General features: G+C 57.9%; 12 protein-coding genes across 12 annotated transcripts; 5 read left to right on the top strand and 7 right to left on the bottom strand.

The window, feature by feature from the left end:
• Window positions 1-612: 612 nt before the first annotated feature.
• On the top strand, window positions 613-1211 carry M421DRAFT_6313 (uncharacterized protein; the record flags this gene model as incomplete). Its single annotated transcript, XM_033596042.1, has 2 exons — window positions 613-723; window positions 783-1211. 2 exons carry the CDS (start codon window positions 613-615, stop codon window positions 1209-1211), a joined length of 540 nt encoding a protein of 179 aa, XP_033447363.1.
• A 1089-nt stretch (window positions 1212-2300) lies between these two features.
• M421DRAFT_65892 (uncharacterized protein) lies at window positions 2301-3512 on the top strand (the record flags this gene model as incomplete). The annotated part of the gene is made up of 2 exons (XM_033596279.1): window positions 2301-2652; window positions 2704-3512. 2 exons carry the CDS (start codon window positions 2301-2303, stop codon window positions 3510-3512), a joined length of 1161 nt encoding a protein of 386 aa, XP_033447362.1.
• A 251-nt stretch (window positions 3513-3763) lies between these two features.
• On the bottom strand, window positions 3764-4627 carry M421DRAFT_6311 (uncharacterized protein; the record flags this gene model as incomplete). The annotated part of the gene is made up of 1 exon (XM_033596039.1): window positions 3764-4627. One exon carries the CDS (start codon window positions 4625-4627, stop codon window positions 3764-3766), a length of 864 nt encoding a protein of 287 aa, XP_033447361.1.
• A 373-nt stretch (window positions 4628-5000) lies between these two features.
• On the bottom strand, window positions 5001-6529 carry M421DRAFT_93373 (3-phytase B precursor; the record flags this gene model as incomplete). The annotated part of the gene is made up of 2 exons (XM_033598111.1): window positions 5001-6300; window positions 6345-6529. 2 exons carry the CDS (start codon window positions 6527-6529, stop codon window positions 5001-5003), a joined length of 1485 nt encoding a protein of 494 aa, XP_033447360.1.
• A 710-nt stretch (window positions 6530-7239) lies between these two features.
• Window positions 7240-8925, top strand: M421DRAFT_101915 (amino acid transporter; the record flags this gene model as incomplete). Its single annotated transcript, XM_033586702.1, has 3 exons — window positions 7240-7511; window positions 7559-8670; window positions 8726-8925. 3 exons carry the CDS (start codon window positions 7240-7242, stop codon window positions 8923-8925), a joined length of 1584 nt encoding a protein of 527 aa, XP_033447359.1.
• A 606-nt stretch (window positions 8926-9531) lies between these two features.
• Window positions 9532-11306, top strand: M421DRAFT_421970 (molybdenum cofactor biosynthesis prote). The gene has a single exon (XM_033593017.1). It carries the CDS (start codon window positions 9589-9591, stop codon window positions 10846-10848), a length of 1260 nt encoding a protein of 419 aa, XP_033447358.1. The 5' UTR covers window positions 9532-9588; the 3' UTR covers window positions 10849-11306.
• M421DRAFT_181787 (MoaC-domain-containing protein) lies at window positions 10937-13543 on the top strand. The gene has a single exon (XM_033587897.1). The coding sequence runs from the start codon at window positions 11025-11027 to the stop codon at window positions 13431-13433; it is 2409 nt and encodes an 802-aa protein (XP_033447357.1). The 5' UTR covers window positions 10937-11024; the 3' UTR covers window positions 13434-13543.
• Window positions 13538-14543, bottom strand: M421DRAFT_101913 (PAP2-domain-containing protein; the record flags this gene model as incomplete). The annotated part of the gene is made up of 3 exons (XM_033586701.1): window positions 13538-13966; window positions 14018-14155; window positions 14220-14543. The coding sequence occupies 3 exons, from the start codon at window positions 14541-14543 to the stop codon at window positions 13538-13540; spliced, it is 891 nt and encodes a 296-aa protein (XP_033447356.1).
• Window positions 14544-14752: 209 nt separating this feature from the next.
• On the bottom strand, window positions 14753-18040 carry M421DRAFT_6304 (uncharacterized protein; the record flags this gene model as incomplete). The annotated part of the gene is made up of 4 exons (XM_033596034.1): window positions 14753-15681; window positions 15730-16037; window positions 16101-17686; window positions 17804-18040. 4 exons carry the CDS (start codon window positions 18038-18040, stop codon window positions 14753-14755), a joined length of 3060 nt encoding a protein of 1019 aa, XP_033447355.1.
• A 696-nt stretch (window positions 18041-18736) lies between these two features.
• Window positions 18737-19989, bottom strand: M421DRAFT_421968 (uncharacterized protein). Its single transcript, XM_033593016.1, has 2 exons — window positions 19637-19989; window positions 18737-19580 (listed from the first exon to the last, which is right to left on the bottom strand). Exons 1-2 carry the CDS (start codon window positions 19640-19642, stop codon window positions 18981-18983), a joined length of 606 nt encoding a protein of 201 aa, XP_033447354.1. The 5' UTR covers window positions 19643-19989; the 3' UTR covers window positions 18737-18980.
• A 1769-nt stretch (window positions 19990-21758) lies between these two features.
• On the bottom strand, window positions 21759-24200 carry M421DRAFT_181713 (Hsp70 family protein). Its single transcript, XM_033587895.1, has 4 exons — window positions 23596-24200; window positions 23442-23546; window positions 22021-23392; window positions 21759-21971 (listed from the first exon to the last, which is right to left on the bottom strand). The coding sequence occupies exons 1-4, from the start codon at window positions 24112-24114 to the stop codon at window positions 21772-21774; spliced, it is 2196 nt and encodes a 731-aa protein (XP_033447353.1). The 5' UTR covers window positions 24115-24200; the 3' UTR covers window positions 21759-21771.
• Window positions 24201-25450: 1250 nt separating this feature from the next.
• M421DRAFT_93367 (uncharacterized protein) lies at window positions 25451-25957 on the bottom strand (the record flags this gene model as incomplete). The annotated part of the gene is made up of 1 exon (XM_033598110.1): window positions 25451-25957. One exon carries the CDS (start codon window positions 25955-25957, stop codon window positions 25451-25453), a length of 507 nt encoding a protein of 168 aa, XP_033447352.1.
• Between the last annotated feature and the right edge of the window lie 841 nt (window positions 25958-26798).

Genomic DNA, 26798 nt, shown 5'->3' with positions numbered 1-26798 from the left:
AAATCTTGATCGATGATTTGACATTGCACCCAAGGGTTATCAGGGTTGCTTGCTCGTAGCGCCAAGGTAAGAGGACCTTGAGTAGACTGGGTGCGCCCACGACATTTGTTTCCAAGGGACATTTCCTGTAGCTGATGGCTGCCTCACGCAGCAGGTGTGGCTCTGGGTCACGATTGCATCTGTGCAAAGACAGCCCAGACGGCCCAATGATGATTGACAGCTACGCCTCAGACTCTCCAGAGTCGGTCCAAGAGCCTACTCAAACGACTAGCAGCCCGAATACTGCCACACGCTCCGCTTGACGGTGAGGGAGGAGCTGCGCAAGGAACTCGACAGCGAGGACAGCTAGCAGACGCCTTCACGACGGCGAGCGGCAAGTCTGGCGCTCTAGTCTTTCAATCGTCAGGCACGTAGAGTTGGAGCCTGAGAGGGCGTTTCGTTGGTCAAGCGCCAACTTCACCTCATCTTTACGTTGAGTTCATTCGTTCGTTCGCAAATAAGTGGCCCGCATCGTTCCCACCAAAGTCTCCTTCATCTGCATTCTCCATCTTGCGCCCTACGACTTCAACATCTTCCCAACCCCAGCCCAAATAGTCTCCAACAGCCGCCAACATGGCTCCTAAGAAGGTGGCTCCGCCACCAAACACCACCATCGAGGGCTACGACGTGAAGGAGACGCGCATCCTCGCGGCTGCATTCGTTTCCTCTCTCGGCGCCGATAAGGTTCGTAGATATTCAGCCTTGACAGTCTCCGCTTTTGTATACACACTGACTCCCCGCAGTACAACTGGCCGCTCTTCGCCACGCTCACTGGCTTCACCGAAGGCTCGCTCAAGAAGTTCTGGCCTCCAGTGAAGAACAAGGCACTCGAGCAGCATGAGAGCTTCGGCACCTTCCTCAAGGGCGGCGCTGCTCCCGCCAAAGCTGCAGGCGGCAAGAAGCGCAAGGCTGCCAATGCCGACGCGGATGCCGACCTCGATCCCAAGATCTCCTCCGCTGACGCCATTAATGGTAAGGCACCTGAGGCTAAGTCCAAAAAGGCTCCCTCGAAGAAGCGCGGCAAGAAGGCGAAGACCGAGGAAGATGACGAGGAGAAGGTCAAGGTGGGGGACGACTCCGTTGATGGCGGCGACGGTCTTGGTGAGTTTGTCTACAAGAAGCACGTGCTGGATTGGTCGGAGAGTACTGACGGGACTGCAGAAGAGGCCTAATGCTGCACTGGGAGATGTCATGTGAGGTCCCGTGAGGGTTTGGACCGACCACCGTAGTTGGTGCACTCTCCGGGTGTCTCCTTACTTCATCGTCTACACTCATATCACTGACGTCGCACTTCACCGCTATACTTATCAGTGATGAGGTTGTCAACCGGCATGCAATATTCGTATAGGAAACTGGGATTCTTTGGATAGGCATCCTGGTACTGTCTTGCATAGCTAGCATGGCTTAGCAAACTCAATGAACGAAGAACGATCAAATACTCAACCCCAGATTGGTACCTATGCGTTTCGCAGTGACCAATTCACTAACAAAATCTTTGCAAAGCAGTTAGAAGAAGAGCCCCAGGATTCGGCATTCGCGCACTAACGCAAGGCTAGCTGCACTGTCCCCGCCAACTGAGCTCGTTCATCCCTCCAATCCCAACACTGTCGTCTCTTGTAGAAAGGTAAAAAGCGTCACAGATATTCACATCTATCGTTCCACATTGGAGTGTGTGTGACTGCGCGGCATCAATTGCAGTGACCTGCAGCACTGACTAACTCCATGATGAACCTGCGCGCACGGCCTCAACCAGTGCCAGCCTCCAGCCTCACCACCAACATATCACAGTCGCGCTGCCAAGGCCGCTCTGATCAACCGAGCTTCCGCTTTCGAGATGACCTTCTGTAAGGAGTCTTGTTCTTCTGGACCGAGCGCAATGATATGATCGCCGACTCTCACACTTTCTTTACTCTGGCGTACGACGGCTGTGCGAGTAGCACGGCATTGCACCACTTTCCAATGTTTGTTCTTTAGCCTTTCCAGTCCATGAGCGGAGACAAAGATTTTCGGCAAATGGGCATCGTTATCTAGAACATCGGATCCACCGCTGATAGCCTGTGGGATGAGGCTGGGCATTCTGGGCATCGTCATGTTTCTCAAAAAATTGAAGTCGACCTTCCTAACTAAGCAAGCAGCTCTCACTGCACAAACACTACATGGACAAGCTTATCAACAAGAGCTAGAAGTACAAGACATATAAGAGTTCGGGATGGGCCAATTGAACGGTCTTCGCGTTCCGCACGGCCTCGCTTGATCAGATCATGCAGCTCCTCGCTTCTGTCGCTGCGACTGCTGCAATTCTTGCGGGCAGCGTCTCTGCCGCAAACTTCACGGGCGATGTCTTGAATGGCGTGCCGGTCATTCATGACCTGAACCTTGCCGACGTGCCTGCTCAAAAGGTTTCGCGATACTATCTGCGCGTCGGCGAGCTCAATGGCGGCCACCCGGTCCACATTCCCGTGATGGTCGCACGAGGTACCCCAGAGAGTCTCGAGACAGGGCAGAAGCTGTCGCTGTCCGCTGCAATCCACGGCGACGAACTCAACCCCGTCCGCGTTGTCCAGCGCATCTTCGCGCAGCTGGAGGACCAGGTCGCGACGCTGAACGGCACTGGTACGCGTTCCATGGACCCAAAGATTGTCTAACGTACTCTAACATCAACAGTCATCGGCATTCCCACGGTCAACCCCATGGGCATCTATCTCAACCAGCGCAACTACTTCACCGCCTCGGCATCCGGCTCCCTCACAAACGTGAACCGCGTCTTCCCCGGCGTATCCGCCGAGCTTGGCGGCAGCGGACCCAACATCCTCGCCTACAACATCTGGAATTACCTCTGGGGCAACGCGTCCCAAGTGGACGTTGGGATCGATCTGCACACGCCGTCGTCGGGCGGCGAGACCAGTCTCTGGTGCTACGCCGACTGGCGGCTACCGTACGTCGAGCGCCTGAGCAAGCTGCTGCAGCCGGACACGCTGAAGATCGACGTCGGCGAGCCCGGCAGCATCGAGACGACCTTCGTCGAATCCCAGATCCCAAGCCTGACGGTCGAGATGGGCGAAGCCAAGGTATGGAACACGTCGCTGATCGACCGCACCGTCGCCTTCGTCGAGCGCGTCATGCTGGACCTGCACATGACGCCGCGCAACGGCACCGTCGAGCCGGACCTCAGCGCTGTCTACGTGGCCAACACGTTCCACGACTCGTACACACAGCACGGCGGCTTCGTCGAGCGCCTGGTCGGCGTCGACGAGCCCGTGACCAAGGGCCAGCCCATCGCACACGTGCGCAACGCGTTTGGTGATATCCTCGAGACCATCGTCTCGCCCGCCGACGGCCGCATGTTCCAGAGCCCCCGCGATCCGTCGTGCGAGCCTGGCAGCAGCGTGGGGCAGATTGCGTACAACTCGACGGACCCTGAGTGCGCTGACGGATGTATTCTCAGCGGCCCGGGGAGCGCGCGCAGGAGGTAGAGAGTAGTCGCTTGGGAATGAGAATGTGTTTGCGTATTGCTCGCTTGAAGATTGGTGCTTGGGCTGTGACGCTTTCTACCAGAGCAGGACTTGCTCGATCTACCCCCGCGCCGTGCCCTCCCAACATCCAGTGCTTCCCAGCAGTCGAGCCTAACCCACAGCGATCCGCACACACCTCCCCGCATCATCTCCACAGCCGCACATCTCATGGTGCGTACTCGCCGGTCTCCCCCCCCCGATCGACCGTGGCTCTACACAGCACACGCGCGAACCAAGCCTCTGTACCTATCGACCCCCGCCGCGCTCGTGAAAGCGAGCCGCACTCTGTATCTCGCCCGCGGCCTGCGGCCTGCGATCCTGCTCTCCCCGTCCCTCCCTCCCATTCTGCTCTCCTCCTCCCCACCCCTGCCTCCCTCACGCTTCCCCTTGAGCTCCCCGCACAGCTGGGCATCGGCGTCGACGTCGGCATCGGCATCGACATCGGCATTGGCATCGACATCGACATCGACATCGGCGTCGACATCGGCTTCGACATCGGCATCGGTGAAACGCACACCCTCGCTCGCCCGTCCGGGTCGAGCAACGCAACGCGTCCGGGGCGTGTCCCGCCATATTGATCCGCACAGGGCGGGGGCGCGGGATGTATGCAGAGAGGGTGCGGCGGTGCTTGTGCAGCTTGGACTCGACGGCGTGCATGACGACGTGCATGGTGCACATCTCGGTTCCTCGTGCATCAGGTGCTTGTGGCGGGCGCGGCAGTCAGTGCACGTCGGGTGCAAGCACGGCGTCTCGAGGGTGATCAAGTCCGCGAACTTGCCTCGCGCGCGCCTGTCGCGGCCGCCGTAGTGGAAGCGCGTCAGTCGTGCTGTGCACTGGCGGCGGGTGGGGCTGTGCTTTGGCGCTTTTGCGGGAGGCTGCGGTGGTGGGGATGGGGTGTACGAGTTCCACACGTCTCTTCTGAATGTGAGGGAGAGCTTTGGTGCTGGGTCGTTAGGTGTAGGAGAGAATCCGGCATCTGAACGCGAGGCAAGCGGGAGTAGTTGATGCGCCATCATCACGCTGATGCTCTCTGCAGCCTTGGTCTTGCTGGCGCGCGCTGTGCGGTTCCATGACATGCTGGCGAAGGTTCTGTCTGGTAATCTGTTCAGCTTGCGTTTGCTGCGCAATTGTCAGTTGGTCGATTGCTTGTGTATGAATTGCCAGCTGTGACCGGGACCTCTGCCAGTGCGTGACACATGAAAGGACATTGTGCAAACCCAAGAACATTGTGCAAACCCAAAGATATTGTGCAAACCCAAGGGCATTGTGCAAACCCAAGGACATTGTGGCTACGTCGCCAGCCCTTTGTTTGCACCCGAGTCTTTGTCGCAGTGCGAAGGTGCAAGTACATTGTGAGCGTGAAAAGCCATTCGAGTCAAAGGGACTAAAGTCTAATTGGTGTATGGGTGCGGTCTACAAGGCTGCAATGCACATGTCGTGTCGCTGGTCCTACTCGTAGCACTGGCTCCACAAGCCGCCAGTCCTGGAGAAGCTTTGGCTCTCTACAAACTTAGTCAACGTGCACCTGCCGTGCTTGTCGGCGCCGCAGAAGTCGAGTGGCTGGACGCGGTCGTTGACGATGATGCGCACAAACTCTTCTGCCGCGCCGCTGCACTGCAGCTTCTCGATGTACAAGCGCGATGCGAACGGAACTGTCCAGGCGGCAGAGTAGCCATGCGTGTCTTTGGTGCTTTCTACCGTTGTATTCGAAAGCGGCTTCGTCTGGTTGTAGAGTCCCAAAGCAGCAAGGACACCGCTGATGTCGTTGTCGTGGCTGAAGTCGGCGTAGACTCTGCGATGGAGTGGGAAGGTTGCAGGGTCAGAGTCGAGCGTGCGGTTCGTGCTCGTGTTGTCCTCAACGGGCTTGTCCTGGAGCCTGGCCAGGAGCTCGTTCACATAGCCCACGCCCTGCGTGGCACCGAGCGGGTTGCCAACGCCATAGCCGTAGTACTTGCCGAGACTCTGGAAGTAGTCGTACTGGCGCCATTCCTTCTCAGTGAACAGGTGACAGAAGGGGGAGACCTTGGCAGTCGGATGCGCCAGGGTGTCAAAGGGACACATGTCCATGAGGTAGACCACGTAAGTGGCGCTCAGGTTGGTGCCAAGCTTTGCATTGACGCGCTCCTGGATGGGCGGGACGAAGTTTGATGCAAACGTCCGCTGCGCTTCGTAGCCACGTCTTCCCGTGAATGCTGGACAGACATCGTGGGACAGCGTGTTGTTCCACTCGGTGCCCTCGGGGATGATGACGTCGACCTTCTTGGCCTTCTCGTCGAGTGACTGTGCAACGCCCAACAGCCACTGCTCAGCCGACTCAACGACACGGTGCTGGCCTCCTGCACGCACAAAGGGGGCGTGCTTCCTGACGAGTTGGTGGTAGCGGCGGGAGAAGTGGGCGCCCGAGTTGACCATCTCCTGCCTCCCAGCCGGGGTCAGCTCGTCGGCGCCGAGGGAGTATTCATAGTGCTTTAGGAAGGCGAACTCGCCGGGGAACGCGGTGCTCGTGTTCCGGATGTCGGCGACCAGGAGCGCGTAGGCCAGCGACTTGCCGGCGGTCGGGTCGCGGCCGCCGTGGCGAGAGAGGACGTTTGCGAAAGTGACGTCGCAGCCGCTGGGTGGCTCGACGTGCATGTCCGACGGCACCGCGAACCACGGCGCATACTGGCCCCAGAAGTGGCTCGTACTGGGGCTGCAGCGGTAGCCGTCATTGACCGTGTCGCAGGCCGCGTTTGTAGGCGCGGCGAGGGAGCTGGCGGGTCAGAACGACGCGACTTGCACATGCGGGAGACCTACCGGACGAGCCCATACAGGGCGAACAGGCAGCCGGCGATGCACAGCACCGTGAAGCGCGAGCGCGAGCGCGAGCGCGCCTGACAGCGCTGCTTGACCTCTGGATGCGACGCCTTCTCGCTCAGCGGCAGCGGCGTGTACTCGTGCGAGCGGCAGCCGCGCACTCTGTTCCACGCACGCGCCATCATGCTGGCTGTATAGTGCTTTGGATTCAAGAGTTCAGTCGGGACGAGTATCAACGTCGACGGCCATGACAACGGTGTTCGTCTCGAGAGGTTCCGCTAGGGCCCGCTTTTACGGGCTTGGCCCGAAAGCTTGACCGTCACAGATTGTGGGGCAGGCCGGCCGGCGGGTGATTCCATCAGTCATTATGGAACACGACGAGATACGCCATTGACGCCGTCGTGATGCCCATTGACGCCGACGTGATGCCCGTTGACGCCGACGTGATACCCTTTGCAGTCGCCCACGTCGGCTCCCAGCTCGTCCCGGCCCCGGACTCTGCGCGTCAGCCCGCCGAGCTGCATGGCACTAACGGCCGCGGCGTCCAGATCGTCAGCCGGTCCCTGCCTGTTCTTGAAGATAGCTGCGCCGCGTACACGCCTATCACTCGCACATGTCACATGGCCGACACCGAAGACAAGCACTGACAAGCCTTTATCGCCCGAGAGGCCTGGTGGGCATGCCGCATGGGGAATGGCTGGGTTCAGACTCGGTCCTGTTCCGCCCATCTGCTCTATTAATGCCTCGACATGGTGCCAGTACTGAGTGACTGTGAACGTGGACTGCGACACATCCATCTCTCGTCCTCACACAAGGCAGTTGTGAGCGTGCATTGCGACACATTCATCTCAGACAGTGCACTTCCCCACGTCCGGTGCGCAGTGTCACCATCAAGATGACGGCTCCTCACAGCGACGACGACCTCCAGCTGCAAGCCCTCGGCCACAAGGGCGAGCTGCAGCGCAACTTCTCGCTTCTTTCCATGCTGGGTCTTGCCTTTGCCATTCTCAACTCATGGACTGCCCTCTCCACGTCGCTCTCGCTGGCGCTGCCAAGCGGCGGCTCGACGTCGGTCATCTGGGGCCTGTTGACGGCTGGCATCTGCAATCTTGCTCTGGCGGCGTCGCTCGCAGAGTTCCTCTCGGCCTACCCTACGGCTGGCGGACAGTGAGTCGTCTCGAACACGGACCAAGCCAATGTACTCACACGCGCAGATACCACTGGGTCGCTGTCATCACACCGCGGAAATGGGTCCCGCTCGCGTCCTGGATCACGGGCTGGATCAACGTCTCCGGATGGATCGCCCTGACCACATCTGGAGGTCTCTTGGCTTCTGAGCTCATCGTCGGCATCGTGTCCCTCTTCCACCCCGACTTCGCCATCAAGCCCTGGCAGCAGTACCTGATCTACCTCGCCTGGACCCTCATCGCCTTCTTCGTCAACGCCTTCATGAACAGGCTGCTCCCGTATCTCAACAAGGGGGCGTTCATGTGGTCGATTGGCGGGTTCGCCATCATCTGCATCACGGTCCTGGCGTGCTCGTCGGGCGAGTTCGCTTCTGCCGAGTTCGTCTTCACCGAGTTCATGAACAACACGGGCTGGCCCGATGGCATCTCGTGGCTGCTGGGCTTGCTGCAGGGTGGCTTCGGAATCACCGGGTACGACGCGGTGGCGCACATGATCGAGGAGATCCCCAACGCCAGCGTCGAGGGACCCAAGATCATGATCTACTGCGTCTGCATCGGCACCGTCACTGGCTTCATCTTCCTGATGATCCTGCTGTTCGTGTCGGGAGGCGACGCAGACACCATCATCGAGGCCGGATCCGGGCCGCTGGTGTACATTATCAACCACGCGACCAAGAGCCGCGCCGGGGCCGTGTGCCTGCTCATGTTCCCGCTCGTCTGCGTTCTCTTTGCGGAGATTGCCATCATGACCACGTCGTCGCGCATGTCGTATGCATTCGCGCGAGACGGCGGTCTTCCGTTTTCCACGGTGTTTGCAAAGGTCGACAGCCGGCTCGGCGTGCCGCTCAACTCGCTCATGCTCGCGGCGGGGCTCGCGCTCGTGTTCGGGGTGATTATGATCGGGTCCAGCAGCGCCTTCAACGCGCTGATTGCGGCGTCGGTGGTCGCGCTCGGCGTCAGCTACGCCATCCCCGTCGCCATCAACGTCTGCCGCGGGCGCAGGATGCTGCCGGACCGCGCCTTCACGCTGGCGCCGTGGCTGGGCTGGTCGGCGAACCTGCTCGGTCTGGCCTACGCCATCGTGACGACGGTGCTGTTCGTCTTCCCGCCCGAGCTCCCCGTCACGGGCAGCAACATGAGTAAGTCTGAACGTGGACTGGTGTGTGCTGTGCCCGAGCTAACCCGCGTTGCCAGATTACTGCATCGTCGCCTTTGGCATCATCCTGTTCATCAGCACAATCCAGTGGTTTGTCGACGGGCGCGCGAACTTCACCGGCCCCCGGGCAGATATGAGCCTCGAGGTGCTCGAGGCGATGAAGACCAATAGTTCGAGCACGGCGGCGGCGGCGGTGCTTGAGCCCAAGTTCGCGGGTGAGGCTGAGCTCGAGAAGTAGGTATTGCATGTATCTTGGGCAGTATGCAATGTGTCTTGTCCTGCAGTATGCAATGTGTGTTGTTGGCAGTACTGTAATGTGTGTTGTCGGCAGTACTGTAATGTGTGTTGTTGGCAGTACTGTAATGTGTGTTGTCGGCAGTACTGTAATGTGTGTTGTCGGCAGTACTGTAATGTGTGTTGGCAGTACAGCAATGTGTCTGTCTTGTCATGCAGTACAGCAATGTGTCTGTCTTGTCATGCAGTACGGCAATGTGTCCGTCTTGTCACGCAGTACGGCAATGTGTCTTGTCCATTTCTTCGTCTCGTGACTGCTGTCCACTTGATGTCAAGCCGAGTTGCGTCTCTGTGTCACAGTCCAACTCCCGCTCGTGCCTGATGTGCACAACGTGCGCGCGTGGGCGGAAGCCGTAATGCCAGCTAGCGCGGAAGCCGTAATGCCAGCTAGCGCGGAAGCCGTAACGCCAGCTAGCACGGAAGCAGTAAGGTCGGCAACGCGGCCGCCCGCGTTAGTCAGCCCGCAACGTCAGCCAACGTCAGCAGCTAGCGCGAAGCATGTCGCCTCTAGTCGTCCCAACTCCAAAAGTGCTGCGCTGGTTTATATAGCCCCGCCACATGTTGCGCGACGCTCTCCCTCGACCGACGCTCCCTGCTGATGGCGCCCATGGTTAGACTCGGGATGCGGCCGGGCCCGGGCGTGCTGGGCGCGCGGCGACGACTGCAGCGATGCATAGCGACGGCCGCCGAGCGCGCCAGCAATGCGCGGCAGACGGCGAGAGAGCGCATCCAGGCCGTCGACCAGGCCAAGCCGTTCGCCGCAGCGCTGACGGACGGGTTCCAGCGGCAGCACGACTACCTGCGCATCAGCGTCACGGAGCGCTGCAACCTGCGCTGTCTGTACTGCATGCCCGAAGAGGGTGTGCCGCTGTCGCCGCCCGCCGCGATGCTCACGACGCCCGAGATTGTCTACCTCTCGTCGCTCTTCGTCTCGCAGGGCGTCACCAAGATCCGTCTGACGGGCGGCGAGCCCACGGTGCGCCGCGACATTGTCCCGCTGATGCAGCAGATCGGCCGCCTCCGCCCAAGCGGGCTGCGCGAGCTCGCCCTCACCACCAACGGCATCGCGCTGCACCGCAAGCTGGACGCCCTGGTCGACGCGGGGCTGACGGCCGTCAACCTCAGCCTCGACACCCTGGACCCCTTCCAGTTCCAGATCATGACGCGCCGCAACGGCTTCGACGCCGTCATCAAGTCCATTGACCGCATCCTCGAGATGAACCGCGTGGGCGCCAACGTCAAGCTCAAGGTCAACTGCGTCGTCATGCGCGGCCTGAACGAGCGCGAGATGCTGCCGTTTGTCGACATGGGCCGCGACAAGGACCTGGAGGTGCGCTTCATCGAGTACATGCCGTTTGGCGGGAACAAGTGGAGCGAGAACAAGATGATCAGCTTCCAGGACATGGTCGACACGATCCGCGTCGCGCACCCGGGGCTCGCGCGCCTCCCAGGGCACAAGAACGACACGAGCAAGACGTACCAGGTGCCCGGCTTCGTCGGCCGCGTCGGCTTCATCTCCAGCATGACCAACGACTTCTGCAGCTCCTGCAACCGCCTGCGCATCACCAGCGACGGCGCCCTGAAGGTGTGTCTGCACGGCAACGACGAGGTCTCGCTGCGCGACCTGCTGCGCGCCGACAACAACGGCGACCCCATCGACGACGCCGCCTTTGAACGCATCAGGCAGATGGAACAGGACCGCCACAACGGCCGCCTCGCCGCCGAGACCACGCTTGGCTGGGGCCCCCGCGAGCGCAAGCTGCTCGAGGTCATCGCGCGCGCCGTCCAGCGCAAGCCCGAGAAGCACGCCGACATGGACCAGCTGGCCGCCATGCCGAACCGGCCCATGATCCTGATTGGTGGGTGACTGCTTTTCTTTGGTCGAGGCGGTGTTTTTTTTTTTTTTTGTTGATATTCCACGGCGGGACGTTCCATGTGTTGTGTGGTCTGGCCTTTGAACTAGGGCGTCGCCGGCTATATACGAATTCATTGCCTGTTTTTGTGATTCAATGTCGCTGGACTGTGTATACCTTTGTTGTCGACATGTCGTTTAAGCCTGTATACCCGCATTCTTCATCAACACGTCTACGCCTGCATACCTCCATTCTTCATCAACACGTCTACGCCTGCATACCTCCATTCTTCACCAACACGTCTACGCCTGTATACCTCCATTCTTCATCAACACGTCTACCTGTCAGTCCAGCGCTGACGTGTGTAGACCAGCAACGCTCGCTCAACCCCACGCACACCCGCGCTGCGCCGACGGCGACAAGCGTCCTGGCGTCACATGCCTACTTGAATCCTCTCCTTGGACGTCATCCCAGCTCCGCGAGAGCTTTCTCGACGACGTCTTGCCCCCGAGCTGCAGCAGCCGCAGCGGCGGCGGCGGCGGCGGCGGACGAGTACAATCCCTTTGACGACGAGATCAACCACATCCAACACCCCCAAGACCTGAACCGAGCCCGGAGGAGAGAGAGGCTGAAACCAAAGCACCCATCCCCACAGGCAGTCCAAGCTTCCGAAGCGCCCCAACTACTTCGCGATCTGCAGCCCTCCGATGCTCCCCCAGCGCCGCCGGCCCTCGGCGAGCTCGAGCCCGAGGACCTCGAGCGCAGACTGGCAGAGCTGGGCGCGCGCCTCGAAGCCGCCCACGCCGTCGACTGGCACGAACTCGTGCAGGACGCGCAGCGCGAAAGGAACATTAAGCTGCTGCCAGGGTACAATGGCATGGATCGCCACAAGAGGCTGCACGAGATGCGGATCCGGACGGACGTGTACACGGCGCGGGTGCAGGAGCTGCGGCAGCAGAAGCAGGACCACGTGACGGCGACCAGGGAGCTGGAGGCCAGCATCGCAGCGCTGAAAGTCCTGATTGCGCGCCACAGAGAGACGCAGCAGCAGAGAGAGGCCGAGGAAGACGAGCACCACCACGTCCGGCTGCAGCTCCGTGCAAAGAAAGAGCATATTCTCGCTAGGAAAGACGAGCTCGCAGTCCGCATAGCCCGCCTCAAGGCGACGCAAGCACGCATCCCCCTCGCTCCCCTCGACACCCTCGACACCCTCGACACCGACGATGCCGACGAAGCTGCCCCCGAATCCACACTCCGCACCGCCCCGGCCCAGTCCCGCCCCGGCCCCCTCGCCTCCTCAGCGCTCCGCGTCCACCTCCCCGGCGGCTCGTACGCGGTCGACGCCGAGCTGACCATCAACCTCAACGCGGCCCAGCCCGCGCTGAAACAGCAACTCGCGCAACTGCGCCACCGCCTGCGCGCCTTCCACCCGCCGCTGGACGCGCTGCCCGCCGACCTCGAGGGCCGCGTCGACCCGGACCTGAAGCAGAACCAGGCGCTGTACCGCACCTGGCTGAAGATCCTGGCCGGGCGGTACCGCGCCAAGACGGGCGTGCTCGGGTATGCGGGCGAGATGGCCGAGGGGGGTGCTGCTGCTGCGGCGGCGGCGGCTTGTGGCGACAAGCCCGTGAGCGTGGGCGATGTGCTGGCGGCGCGGATGAGCGAGCAGAGCAAGGCGCGCATAGCAGCGCGCTGGAACGACGTGTTTGCCGCGAAGAAGGGCTTCGTCATGACGCCTTCTGCGCTGCACGGCGCCGTTGCGAGGCAGCCGCAAGACCGTGTCGAAGGGCTCGCGGTTGATCATGATCAGACTGCCGGGGCGGATGAGCACTTCCAGACCCCGCCCACGCCGACGCGCATCCAGCTGCAGCCTACCACCCAGACGCGCCCGAGACGCACACCCACGGTGCGCGAGGTCGTGCGGCGCGCGTACTCGACCAGCTCCCCCTCCTCCTCCTCCTCCTCCTCCTCCTCCTCCTCCTCTTCCTCTCTTCCGGACCCCCCAAACGACCCCCCGGAAGCTCCACCCGCCCCCCCAGCATCCCTGCCACACCTAACACCCACGGGCTCCGCGCACATGGTCCCCATAACCGCAAAGTCCTCTACAGCACGCACCGCCATAGCAGTAGGGACGGTGTACTTCTCGACCCCCCTGCCACTAGCGCTGATCTCCCGCAACACTTTAAAAAAGGGCGACGTCCTGGCCGTCAGCAGAGTGGCTGGCATCATGGCCGCCAAGAAGTGTCCGGACCTGGTGCCCCTGTGCCATCCCATCGCGCTGACCCACGTCAGCGTCGAGCTGCGCACGTTCGAGGGTGCCTCACCACCCACCCACTCCTCGCCCTCGCCCTCACACTCACCCGCTGCAGCACAGGCCCACGGCGGCGTGGCCATCGAGTGCAAGGTCGCGTGCACGGGTGCGACGGGCGTCGAGATGGAGGCGCTGACGGCCGTCATGGGCACCGCGCTGAGCGTGGTCGACATGTGCAAGGCCGTGGACCGCTTCCAGCGCATCAGTGACGTGCGCGTAGTGCTCAAGGAGGGCGGGAAGAGCGGCACGTGGCGGGAGGAGGCGTGGGAGTCGTGGCAGGACGAATGAAGAATAGACGTGTACGATATGTAAATCTAGGATCCAAGCATAGCCTGGCGTTGTTAGCCTGGCGTTGTTGAGAGTAATAGGAATCAGATTCAAGAGAGCAGAGCTCAGTGTCTAGGTACGTGGTTGACCCTGCCGTCGTACACACCCCGGAACGCACACCAATACGCCAAGTGCGCGAACACAATCCCGACCAGACTCCCAAACAGCACATCAATCGGGTGATGCCAGCAGTCTCTGACCTTACTCGCCGAAATCAAAAACGCCAAAAGCCACGGGAGCACCCAGACCACCACTTTCCAATGGCGCGTCCGCCCATCTCCTGCAGCACCAGCACGGCCCTCCTCACCGCCCTCCTTGCCGCGCGGTGTGTAAAAACCCTGTGTCCCCCCATCGCCCTCCAAGACTCGACCGCCATCTGGTTTCCTTCCAACGACCTTGAGTTTACTGTTGAGGTACAGCGCCAGGAACCCGAAGCCCGCAAACGCCGCGCTCGAGTGCCCGGACGGAAACGACATCTGCGCTTCCTTGACCTTCTTCGCATCGCCCGTGCACACTGCTGCTGTGTACTAAACTGCGTGGCCGACTGCTCCGAGGGCGGGCAGCGGCGGCGGATTGAGCGGGACGCAGACGGCGAGGAAGTGCGGACGGAGGCCGCCGATGAACCACTTGATGAAGGATTGGAAGAGCGTTGCAGTCGCAAGGGCGTAGCCAAGACCCATGATCTGGAATATCGGTCATGGTCAGCCTGGGAATGATAGATGTAACGTGGAGCGTAGATTTACTTACAGCTGCATTGCTCTCCCAAAAGTCGCGGACCCACCAGAGCCCGATCGCGCCCATGACCAGAAACGGGACGGCGAACGAGATGATGGCGCTCACAAGCGTGGTGATGTATTCGGCTAGATACGGTTTGCCGTGCTGCAGACCCCAAGAGGTGGACCATATATTGTTAGAGAGGGGGAAGTAGCGCGGCATCAGCGGCGTGGCCAGGAGGTAGATGAGCTCGGCGATCAGCAGGCAGAGGAGCTGGGTCGCGATGTCGAGCCAGGAGGCTTTCAGCCAGCTCTTGAACGGCGGGCGATTATTGAAACCGGGCTTGAGTTGGCTCATCTTGGAGGTCTTCTGTGGATCCATTCTGGGGGTTGTCGAGGACGGTAGAGTCTCCTCAGGAATAGTGGGGAGGTGGTCAATGAATGATGACATGCTGCTAGCGATAATCGACCGTGGAGAATTGGTGACACCGGCGGTGGTGGTGACACATGCGGGCGATCGAGGTTTTGTATATTAAATGCCTCCACGGTCCTATTCGCACCTTCCCTCTAGAACCCAAACACGTTTTCATCTTCCTTGAAGCCCCACTCCTTCAGGGCAGGCAGGGCCGCCTTCTGGATCATGGCAGGCGGCCCGCACAAGAAGACTCCCACCTTCTCACCTGGCTCGAACAGCGCTTGCTTGATAATGTCCGCGTTAATGTGGCCCTTCGTACCCTTCCATCCATCTGATGGATGACTCAACACGTGCGTCATCTTCAACCTACCATTGCTGTTCTTTTCGAATTCGTCGAGTGCCTCCCTGAGCAGGATATCTTTCTCACTCTCGTTGGCATCGACGATGCGGATCTCTGCCTTGTCGTTGGAAGACAGCATGGCGCGCGCGAGCAGTGCGTAACCGGAAGTGATTCCGCTGCCGCCGAGAATGAGGTTGATGCGGTTGAATGTGTACTCCTTGTCTGATATCGTGAAGGAGCCGTTGCCGTTGTACTCGATCTCACCTGTCGGCCCGCGGATCTCGATCTCCTCGCCAATGGGCATGCAGTCCAGAATGTTGGACATGGCGCCACCGGGCTGCTCGTCGGTGGGGAAGTAGGTCTTCACCGTGAGCTCAAAGGTGCCATTACCATCGCAGAAGTTCCGATCCTTGTTGTTGCTGGACTTGCCATCCGGAAGCAATGGCTTTGTGGGTGTGTATGAGCGGATCAGCATGCGGTCTTTCATATGGAAACCCAGCTGCACATGCTGGCATGTGCCAAGGCCAAGGTCCGGTTTGCCGTCAGGAAGCTGGAAGGTGTAGGCTCGTGTATCGTCGGAAATTGATTTACGCTCAAGCAATTTGATTGGTACCCATCTGTGTTTCTGCAATGTGAGTTTGTCTGAGCCGTGTGATGATTCAGCCTTTTCCTTGGCTGCAGTTTCAACGCTCTGCTTGATGAACGCCGCAGCTTTGTCGGTCACTGTGCCGAGAATGCATTCTGGCGTGGTCAGTATGAGATGTGCAATTCGGTCGCGTGATAACTCACCTTTGAGCTTCTGGTATGCATAGCCATCGTGGATGCTCTCAAACTCACTGCTCGTCTCGGCGTGCACCTTTCCAGCGTGACTCATGACCGCTGTCTTGCCACCGGGGTGCCAGTCTAGCACGCTTGTCGCGTCGTACACCTTGTTATCGACGACGATCCAGCAATCACTGTCTTTGTTGTGCTTCTCGATCTCCTCTCTCGTGAACTGCTTCGACGGTGCGCCAGCCTCTTGCTTCGCCGTTGCAACCTGGTTCTCGGTGATGGGCTTCATCCAACCGTCGTCACCAGTTCCTGGCTCAATTGGGTGCCTGTAGAGAATGGATGGCGTCTCGGCATCATCGTCCTAAATGATGGAAGGCTTGACGACATACCATCCATTATTCATCATGCCCATGACATTCCAACTGCCATGCTGAGGCTCTGTGTTTTTAAAAACATTGAAACAGCGGGCAGTAATGCTCTTTGCTCGCAAAAGATGCGTAAAGTCGACATCCACGTGCCAGTGCAGCCACGTCCAGAACTTCTTGCCGTGACGGATCGGTGCATCGGGGAACTTTCGAATGCAGTAGAGCCATGTCTCTCCGTCGTCGAGTGAGACTTCCACTCGTTGCACTTCATGGCCTCCGCCATCGTATGCGTACCCTTCGATGCGATATGTCTCGCCTTTCTTTGCTGCTGCGAGTGGAATTTTCTCACCTTGAGCTGGCTTAGCGATCACGGAGTTGAGATTCTGTTCGTTGCATGCTGTGTCGGGATGCCTGAAAAGAGTCTCCGCGAACTCGCCATCCTTCTCGGTGACAAACGAAGGCAGAACTCGGTTATCCCAGATGTGGTAATACGAGTCATTTTCCTTCTCTGAGACCCAGATGCGCTTTAGCCATTTGACACAACGACCACCCACGTATCCTGGAATCATCAGCCGCACGGGATACCCATGATCTGGCGGCAAAGGTTTGTCATTCATCTCCAATGCCAGTATCACGTCATTTGTTGAATCCATGGCGTAGTCGAAAGGTATGCAGGTAGCATACCTGCCCTCGCTCGGTTCGTCGGCGCCTTCGAAGTTGACCCAGTAGCGCTTGCCTTCTGCCATCTTGTGCTCAATCCCTGCTTCGAGAAGGACGTCTCGCAACAGCTGGCCTTTCCAGTACGCACAGCTCACAGCTCCCGCGCCCCAGCTAAAGCCCTTCGACTTCTTGACCAGGTTTAGCTCTTTGCGACGATTGCCATCGCAAGCTAATGCGACGGGAATGCTAAGTGTGTCGAGTTTGTTTTTCAGATCATCCATAGAGAGTATGAGTTTGCCGTTCTCGATATCCAATTTATGAAACTCCCACAAAAACCGAGGGACAGCGCCTTGATTGCGGACGTAATGCAGCTCATTTGGTGTGATGAGGCCAGCCTCGAAGAGATGGGTAAGATGCGCTTCAGCGTTCAGAGGATGTTTGCCAGTCAAGCGGATAAGATCTGGTGAGCGCGGGAGCCAGTTGTCAGGTGAGAATTGATCTGCTTCGTCGATGGAAATAGTGCTACAGTTGTTGTGTTGCGGACTTAGGCGCTTGCCATCATTCTGCTCCAGCTTCGTGATGTAGTCATTCTCATGTTGCAACGCCCGCAATAGTGCAATCTCTTGAGGTGTGTACCATTCCCTCAGTTTCTCATACTTTGTTTTGTGCTTTTCCGACTCATCACTTGAATAGCCGGAGTCTGATGCGCCCTTGCTTGCGTAGGCATCGTGGTGCTTGCCATTCTGGCCAGTCTCGTGCTTCCACTTCTCTTCGTCCTGACTTCCCTGATCTTGATCATTACCATCTTTTGAGTCTTTCGCATTGCTCCTATCCTCTTCCTTGTCATCACCGCCTTTACCTGTCTCTACCTGCTCCTTCCTCTTCTTTTCCTCCTCCTGCTGCTTCCTCTTGATGTTCGCAGGCCACTCCTCCTCATTATTGATCCAGTCCTACTTGAACTCGACCACGTATCTCCATCCCAGAGACCTATTTTCCGGATGTCTGAGATGCAAATCCTTTTCTCCCTCAATCAAGTCCCTGAAATTGACCAAATCGCCCGTCTTTACCCGCTGCTTGAGCTTCTCGTACTCAGCCTTGGCTTCATCGCCCATCTTCTCTGCGTCTTCGATGCGCTCGTCGTCGCGGTGCGTGATACCCGGCAGGCGATCACCTTGGTTGTTCCTGAAGCCCACACGATGACTGTGTCCGTGGATGTTCTTCCAGTCCGGCTCATTTTTGATGTCTTCGGCGGTTGAGCCGGGGTGGTCGGTGACCTGGACGCGCCAGGGGATGTGGTGTGGCATCTTGCTTCAACGTGCTGGCAAGTTGCAACGATGCCAATTGAATAAGTGAACAATGCAACGAGGATACAATGGATCTATGTAGGGGTGTGAAAAGGCACTGCTACCGACAAAATTAATATCAATGTCTTGAAGAGGCCCTTCGTCACGTCCATGACCGTTGCGAGATGTGTCGTCATAGCTTCCATGTCTTACATTGGTCGCATTGGTTGTGTGGGTGGTTCCGGACGCTGTTCAGGTGGCACGAGAGCGGTTCGTGAATGGTCGCTGGTAGCGGCCGCTGGGCGATGGAACCGGTCTTGTTGGAGCTTGTTTGTCAGTGTAATTCTTCTCCGCGGATGTACCGGAGCGCTCCCGAAGCCACCGAATCTGGAATTGCAAACTTGATTCTTCGTGTCAAAGTGCAGATTTTGGTAGGCAGGGTTTTTTAGCGGTTCATTTGCGGTGATGGCTGGAGCTAGGTTGAGTTGTGGTGAGGCTGGAACGAGGAATGCAGACGGAGGCGGAACAAGTGCGGGGTCTTAGCGTAACGCTTGAACCCGGTACGAGGGATTCATGATGCAAGTATACAGTCTTGATTGATGGAGGCTCCAAGTCGCAGAAGGTCGGTCACACCAGCAGAACAATTGCAGCCTCCAGAACGTTTGTCAAGTCGTCAAGTGCTCTTAGATAACCATTGAATCTCAATATTTCAAGCATCTCTGGCCTGCAGCTAATCGCTTAAATTTGTTGCTGTAGATTTGTCGCTGTTGAGGTATCATTGTAATCGCACATCCAACCCATCCAGCCCGATCCTTCCCTGTATCCAACGTGAAGTTCTTCTCCAAACCTATCCAGTATCCATCACACAATGCCCATTGGATTATGCAAGCCCTTCCTCGTTCAGTAGACTTCGCCCTTCTCCTTCCAGGAACCGCGTTTGCACACCGTCCACTTGGCCTCTTCACCTCCTAATGAACACAAGCCCCACCCATATTCCAGTGAGCAGCAGCAACGCTATCACTGCAGCCATGGCCACCACCCGTTCAATCGTGAAACTCACATCATCTGCGCGCATCATCTCAAGCGCAGCCTCCTCATCCAGATCCACAATCACAGGGTGTCGCGGTATATGTTGTAGAAACGTCTCGCGGTATGATTGCCGTACGACAGTCGAGTACGCCGGCGGCGCATCGCAGGGGTAGAGTAGGAACTGCGCCAGCGGAACATTCCTGTCTTCCTCCCCATCCCCATCATCTGAGTAAGAAGAACGACTCAAGGGTGCGAGGTCGGCGGCGGGTGAGTAGATTTGGAAGGTAAGCGATTGCTGGTATCCTGTAGGTGATATTGGGCTTGCATTTGTTGGCGAGCTTTCGCAGTGTTGCGATAGTGGACTATCGAGGTATGGCGCACTCGTATATGCTGGTGGCTCGATTTGGTGCGGCCTGACGGTAGCTTCTGAGCATGCTGAAGTAGGCGATGTTGTTTGTTGCGGCGTTTGAGGACGCCAGAATAGCTCTGGTCTTGAGCATAGCGGCTCGGAATATGCATTCTGAGCTGTGTTCTGTAGCAGTGCGTGAGTATGAAGCTCGCAGCTGAGCAGGCTGTGAGTGTGTTTACCTCCATCTTGAGCGAGTGACTGCAGCAATACTCTGCTAAACCTGCTATACCGCGATATCCAAGTCAGTCAATAAGCACCGATGCGATAGCCTCGATCTGGAATCGTATCACAGTCCTGTTGTGTTGTCCATGCAGCTACGCTTCTTATCACACCGCGCACGCCGGATCCGTCCTCACTGCAGCTGCTCGGGGAATGAGGAGAGCAGCTGCTCTCGGTGATGGCGAAGAAAGCGCGGCGGCAGCGCAGTGCGCCTTCATAGTGGACCTACACGCTGCACGGCAGCGTGGTAGTGCGTGATGCATGGATGGCTGGGGTGCTGCAGCCGGGCTCCATCCGTAGTTGAGGTCCAGTGGTGACGCCTGCTGTGCAGCTCGCTTATGGCTGGCGGCGATCATCAACCTGTTTTGAGACTCGACTTCCAAGTTTGGACTGTGCATGAGACCTACTGCTTTGCTTCTTCTTTTCGTCATGGCGAATGAATCGAAGCTGATCAAATGCTGGCCAAATTTAAAACCTACACAGTGGACATCAAATCTGTTGTGGACCGCTCTGTGCAACCCAGCCTAAACGGTGTTACGCGGAGCCGCACACGCTAGTCCCACCTCGTTTCAAAGCTAAAATAGAGCTGTACAAGCATCAAGTTGTAGTCACAATTTCCAAGATAATGCAAGATATATTGGGATGCACTATCGTCACCACATCCAAACACCTGCTCACACATCTTGCCGAAACATACTATTTCAATGTACCCCCTGTGCCGTTTCAACGGTATTCTCCGCTCTTCGATTACACCAGTCTTAGATACATAGCTAGTGATAAATTCTACTAGTGTGAACAAAACTACAAGGACAGTTCCAGCACGTGACGTTCCCTTTACAGTCTCTCTATATCTTCAAGCGCACATGCACTCTCAGCCCTTACATTCTACAAAGTTACTTGCACCCATCAGTCTACCCACTCAGCCATTGCCCGTCGATACTCAACACTGTCAGGCGGTCCCTACTTCTACGACAGGAGGAGCGAACCGCTCCTGCCCAAATTACACTTGTAATACCCAGCACATTGCGTTCTGTCGATATTAAAATGATTTGACACGTGGGTAAGATTTCCATGGCCGGAAGCTGTGCTGTTGCGGGTCTGCCTGCTGTAGGAGCCATGATTTTTCGTTGGGTTTGCGCCGTAGCTGTAGTCTGAAGAAGAAACAAATACAGAGATGGGCCCACTGTTGTGATTAAGATCTGCAGCACATCATGAAAGAAGCCAAAGTTTACAGGCTCTACCACAGGTAATGCATCATAATGACAATGCGCATCAACAAGCGATCAAGGGCATACATATGCAGCAACCGGCGGATGGTAGTGATGGACTCAGTAAAGTAGCACACTCGCACAGAAATGAGCAGAGATGACTGTGTATTAGACCACAGCGACCGTCCGTTCAGAGTGAGATATTTGTTGAAAACATCTGCTCAGATTTTGACTCCTTTCCACCACCGCCTCCCGTACTGCTGTAGAGAGCTTGAGGGGTATGCAGTGTGTCTGTACGGGGGTAGCTGGTTGCACCTATGAAGTAGTTGTTAAGAGATCGCGGCTTATGATTTCCTAGATTAATAGAGATCTTGTTCTGATTTCTGATACGTAAAGCCTACACTGACTCGCCATCCTACTCGTCTTACCAGTAGTAAGCCGGCTATGTGTCGTATCGTGCGAGTTTCTGGGGCAACATCGTTACAGGGTCATTGTGAAGCGTCTCCGAGGGTAATGGATGGAATTTGAGAGACTGCGGTGAGTTGGGAAGGAGCTCACATTCACGTTGTTTGTCTTGGCTTTCTCGTCGAGGAAAGCGCCATGGACTCTCAACCTACACATGTCTCAATTAGGCGCCATAGGCTGCAAGGATGAAGCTTTGATTGTTACTGAACGTTTGGGGTATGCTTAGCTGAGCCGCAAGATGAACAAAAAATGCCAAAAGAGAGAACCAACCCTTCGTCACCAAACCCCCCCGCTCAGCACCGCCAAACCCTCCCTCCAGCTCGCCAAAACCTGCCTCCAGCTACTCGCCACCACAATCACCTATCCGTATATCCATGCATTATATTTGTCGAAATGAACTTTTCGCAGCCTCGGTGCTGTGACTATCTGAACCGCGAAGTGCAGCGACCCATGACCTCGCCCTGGCAGACAAGCTCGGCGTTGAACTCGGAGCCGTCGAGCGTGAGGTAGATGTCGAAGTAGACGCGGTAGAAGGTGCCTTGTGGGGTGTCCATGCGCTCGAAGTCCTTTTCGAGGTTCTTCCGCGAGAGGTCTGAGGTGAGGGTGACAACTTCCTTTATGCCTGGCAAGCGTTAGTGACGGACCTGAGACAGAGGGAGTTGGAGGCTTACGAGGGTCCTTTGTGTACTCTGGGCAGACGTCGTCGTCGCAGGCGTACAATATATCTTCGTACATGAGGGTTGCTCCGGGTGCTACTTGTCTGAAGAATGAAACCTTCACAGGCTCGCCGATCTTGACTCGTTGACCCTTCTGCACAAAGATCTGTCGTGTGTACTTGCATCGGTCTTTGCCATCGAGAGACGGCACACGGTATTGCTCAGGGTGGTGGCCCTCTTTGAAAGGCTGCAGTGTAGCCATGAGGTAATGACGACGAGCGACGCGGTGTGTGACGATTCGTTCTGTAATACCAGCGGTGACGGCACCCTTGACGATGGCGGCGACGGAATCCATGGGACGGACGACCTTGGACTGGAACTGAGGTGGTACGTGGAGCTTGATCTGCTGGAAGAGGTACTCGGAAGCGCCGAAACCACCAACGACTAGCACGTTCTGTAATGCCCTATTTTGTGCCTGAATGGCGATGATCTGATTCCTCACGAGCTCCAGGATGCGGTTGACGACAGGCTCGAAGCACTGCAGGATCTCCTCGTTGGTGAATGTCATGTAACCTTCTTCGATACCGGCCTCGGGGAACTCAGCCTCGATGCCGACATCGACCGCCCACTTCTGGCCGTTGTTCCGGAAATCGGCCTTTATTCTGTTCTCAAAGTCCATGATGCACTTGGCGTAGACCTTGCCTGCTGTCTTTGAACCGTCAGGCAATTTCATCTTTCGAATCTTCGCCCGCAGGATGTTGCTGAAGTTGCGGTTGAGCGCTGTAGAACCGCAGGAGTCACCAGATCCAGCTGTGCACTCGGCCACAGAGAACGGCTGCTCCTCTTCGACCTCGTACGCGATCAAATCGACGGTGCCACCACCGCAATCGACGATCAACACCGCATCGTGCATCTTGAGGTTGAGCAGACCCGTCTTCGAACAGAACATGGCGGCGGCTTCGGGCTCGGTGATGAGTGTCAGCCTGTTGTCGTTCTCGTCGCGCAGGAAACCAGCCTGAATAGCGGCAGCACGCGTTGCGGCCTTTCCAGCATCGTTCCAGATAGCAGGGACCGTCAGGTAGTAACGAATGTTGCGCTCCTCACGGTTGAAGACCTCGCCCAGTGTCTTCTGCAGCTGGTTCCGCATCGCCTGTCGCAGGTGGAAGAGGTAGTCGGCGGCCACATCAATCTCAGACTTGCCCGGGGGTAGAGGAGGCAGGTTGATGGGGTCGATGTATGTGTTGCCGGACAGCATGAGCTGCAGCTTGAACCACTCGACTTTCTGCACGCCAGGCTTGGGGTAACCTGTGGGTGCGAGTGCATCGGCGATGTCCGGGCCCCAGCCTACGACCTTCTGGTACTGGTCGTAGTAGAGCACAGTGGGGATCTATGGTGCGGTTAGCTTGCGTGACAGGCAGCGCTTCGGACGCACCCACCTTCTGCTTGGTCTGGTTGCCAGCGCCGGGCCACTCAGTGATGATGTCCTCTTTGGCCTCGGTGTTGGTTGCGAAAGCGAATGCGACACCTGAGAAGGTCGTGCCCTGTGTCCAGTCAGCCCCACGCAACGCCTGTGCACTGCGCTCCGCTTACAAAGTCAATGCCCACGATGAGCTGGGCCTTGGAGCGTCCCTCACCGGCGACCTCTGCCATGCCTGGCGGGCGGTACTGCTGCACCGGGCCCGGGCCGTGGGCAGCAGGCGGCGGAGGAGCGCCATAGCCCGCGCCGTACTGCCCAGGCTGCGGCTGCGGCGGATATCCTGGCGGACCGCCCTGTGGAGGGTAGCCTACGGGCTGCTGAGGGTGTGTTGGGTAGCCAGGCGCGCCCGTGTTGATGGGCGGGAGGGGGCTGGTCGGGCGGCCGTGCTGCTGCTGCGGTGCGAGGCCGCCCTGCTGCGGCGCAAAGGTGTACGAGGGCGGGCGCCCCAGGTTGTTCTGTGGGTTCATGGGGAGCGACGAGCTGCTCGAGTTGCTGGCCTGCGGCGACAGCGACGTCGGTCGGTTCGAGCCTGTGGGGGTGGTGCCGCCGGGCGTGCTCTGGGTGGGCTGCTGGGAAGAACTCTTGCGTTTCGAACCAACCAGGTTCTTGAAACGGGCATTCATGGAGTTCATCAGTCAGAGAGGGGCGAGAGAAGCTGAGAATGGGTGGGGGGACGACAGGTAAATTGGCAGAGAGCTGACAGCCGCAGCGCTGGGCACCTCTAAACAGACAAGGCTGAGAGCAACAGCTAACACTCACTACTCGCTACTCGGGGCGCAGTCCTCCAGGAAGTCGATCGGCTTGCCTAGCTGGCTCCAGCGCAGACCCGGGACGTGACGAGAATACGGCTGCTGGGGCTGCTGGGCTGCTGGGCTACTGGGCTACTGGGCTGCTGGGCACGCTCGAGCCGGAGATGGTACCTGAGCAGGCGCGTGTGTGTCCCTGGAGCTGTAGAGAGGGCTGGAGGGGTAGCGCGGGTCATTCTCTCACCGGTTTACGGTCGACGGGCCCTGCCACTGCTGCAGCCCCAGGCCTGAATGGTCATTGATCAACCATCTTGCCGAGCCGGGGTGCTGCTGTCAAACGTCCCGTATCCCGCTGTCCCGCAGGCGCTCTCTGTCCTGCTAGCATCATGTATAACTGCTAGCAGGGCTAGATAGCATCTGCATGCACGCATACCTATTTCTCCAAGATCCCAGGACAAAGCTGCGACTCTGCACCGCAAAGCGCCGCCAATCTGCGCCTCATTGGGCGCTGATGCTCACCTCATCCGCTCCACTAGATACGAAGGGATCCCTCGCCGTCCTCGCCATGACCACCCTCGCCATCCTTCGCCAAACAACCCGTCAAGCGAGCTGCGCGGCTGTCAGCACATAGCTCGCAGCACGTGGCATGCAATTTCTCTTGCTGTGATGTTTCAACTTCCGCCGACTTCTTTGTCTCTGGCCTGGCAGCATGGTCGAATGACGTGTGCGTTGCTGCGATCATAAGGCTGAATGTTTCTAAATCAGGACCCAATGAGACGCTACGGTGGGACGTTAGCGCTGGTCGACTTCGTGGTTCTACACGGGTCTTGCCCTGGGACCTGCTCATCCTGGAGACGAACACAACCATGGTCACTGCAGCAATGAATGTGCGACGACACGGCAGAGTGTAACATTGCAGCGATCTCAAGGTCGTAGTAATTGCTCACCAGGAGGCATTCGAGCCTCGCAGAGTAACGAGCTTTTTAACAACCCCCAGGACACCACTCACCCTCGGACACAACCTCCTCCCAACAACTATCCCGTCCAAGGCCAACCTCACACTCCTCATCAGCCCCTCCTGCATCTTATCCCCATCCCCATCCCCATTCCTAGACTTACACGCCTCAACCCTCTCCAAATTCACATCCTCAAACCCCTCCGAGTCCGCATCCACAGACCCCTCCCCCTCCCGCGGCACACTCCGCATTTCCTTCACCTCAATCTACTGCACCCTCCCCGGCGAGCCACCCGCCTCCATCTTGCAAGAAGCCGGTACCTGCGCAGGCCGATCAGACCGAGCCACACCAGCGCGGCAGCCGAGAAACCGCTCTGCCAAATCCTTGTTACCGCTGTCCACCATCGAGCTCAGCATACGCGAAGCCGTCGGGCCTGCAGAAGGTCCACGTAGCCGCCATGGAGGTGAGGACGCGAGTGTAGCTGTGTGCACCCTGTTTCGTTTCGTGTCGTAGTGTGGCGGGTTCCGGTGGTATGAGGCTTTGTATGAGGTCGGACCTGTGCTGGGGCGTGTGTCTTTTCTGTTTGTCGGTCGGTTTTGGCTAGACACAGGAGGATGTGTCTGCGTGTGCTGCTGCTGAATTTGGGGTCTTTGTTTGCGGTGCAGAACGTGACTGAGCGAGATGCGAGGAACAAGTCGACATATAATCGTGGGCTTCGTAATATTTGCGAACCAGAACCATGGTCGAGATGGGGACCGTAAACTCATGACCATCAGGGTCCGTTGCTTCCTCGGGGTCGATTGTGAGCCTCGAGGTAGAGAACATCGATACTACATGGGCAATCACGAGCTTGTGAGATATAAATGTAGCAGTGAAGCCGGTTGATTCAGTGAGCACCACGTGCTGTTGTTACAAATATCGTCAGAGTATTGCAGCTCATCCCAGCCCTTGGGACGCAAGAACTCCGTGAAGACCTCCCGCCTCCTTTCAAGCAAACGCCGTCGCTGATGTAAGTTTTTGAATCGAATGAAATTAGCCACCCTCCCAGGCAAGAGCGTGGAAATAGTAAGCATAAATTCTTCCCCTGGAAATTACGCAAGTGTCTGTTGAATTCCACTCTGAGCGGAAAAGTGCTCTCCTGCTCACAGATTCGTGACACACTCGTTGCCTGCAAGCCTTGCGGATAGCATTCTCGTGGATAGCAGTTTCTGGTAAGGTAAGAATCAGACCGGTGCGAGGCAGGTCTGACGCGAGGTTAGCGAGCGGGCGCTTGCGTGGCTTCGATCGTCGCTTCTTCATCGAAGTTAGAGGCTCCTATCACTTTGCCTCAGTATGTTGGCCTCCAGAGTGTTCAAGTTGCTCCCGTGCTCCTATCGCACCCCGGCTGCAGCTCCAGACATCCTCTGGTGCATGTCGGCCGCGAGTCTAGGCTCATCCTTCTCCGTGTTCTTGAGGCGCGCGAGAATCAGTGTTAGAGTCTTCTTCTCCCTTCCGTCGTTCTCCAGGATGTGTACAAGATCTCGCATTTGGATCTTTTCGCCAATCTCCGTGTTCTCGATGTTGGCACCGTAGTTCCGTTTCTTGGCCCTCAGTCCTATCTCGGTCTGTGCGGCG

Source organism: Didymella exigua (genome assembly GCF_010094145.1).
Source record: "Didymella exigua CBS 183.55 unplaced genomic scaffold M421scaffold_18, whole genome shotgun sequence".
NCBI classification, from domain to species: domain Eukaryota; kingdom Fungi; phylum Ascomycota; class Dothideomycetes; order Pleosporales; family Didymellaceae; genus Didymella; species Didymella exigua.
The sequence above is the reverse complement of the archived record's forward strand: the minus strand, read 5'-3'. Positions and strand labels throughout refer to the sequence as shown.

Coding starts and splice junctions, on each gene's coding strand:
- M421DRAFT_421970 (XM_033593017.1), top strand. CDS start 9,589: ATGGTTAGACTCGGGATGCGGCCGGGCCCGGGCGTGCTGGGCGCGCGG.
- M421DRAFT_181787 (XM_033587897.1), top strand. CDS start 11,025: ATGTCGTTTAAGCCTGTATACCCGCATTCTTCATCAACACGTCTACGC.
- M421DRAFT_181713 (XM_033587895.1), bottom strand. CDS start 24,114: ATGAACTCCATGAATGCCCGTTTCAAGAACCTGGTTGGTTCGAAACGC. Junction 23,547..23,595: donor TCATCGTGGGCATTGACTTT/GTAAGCGGAGCG, acceptor GACTGGACACAG/GGCACGACCTTCTCAGGTGT. Junction 23,393..23,441: donor GCAACCAGACCAAGCAGAAG/GTGGGTGCGTCC, acceptor ACCGCACCATAG/ATCCCCACTGTGCTCTACTA.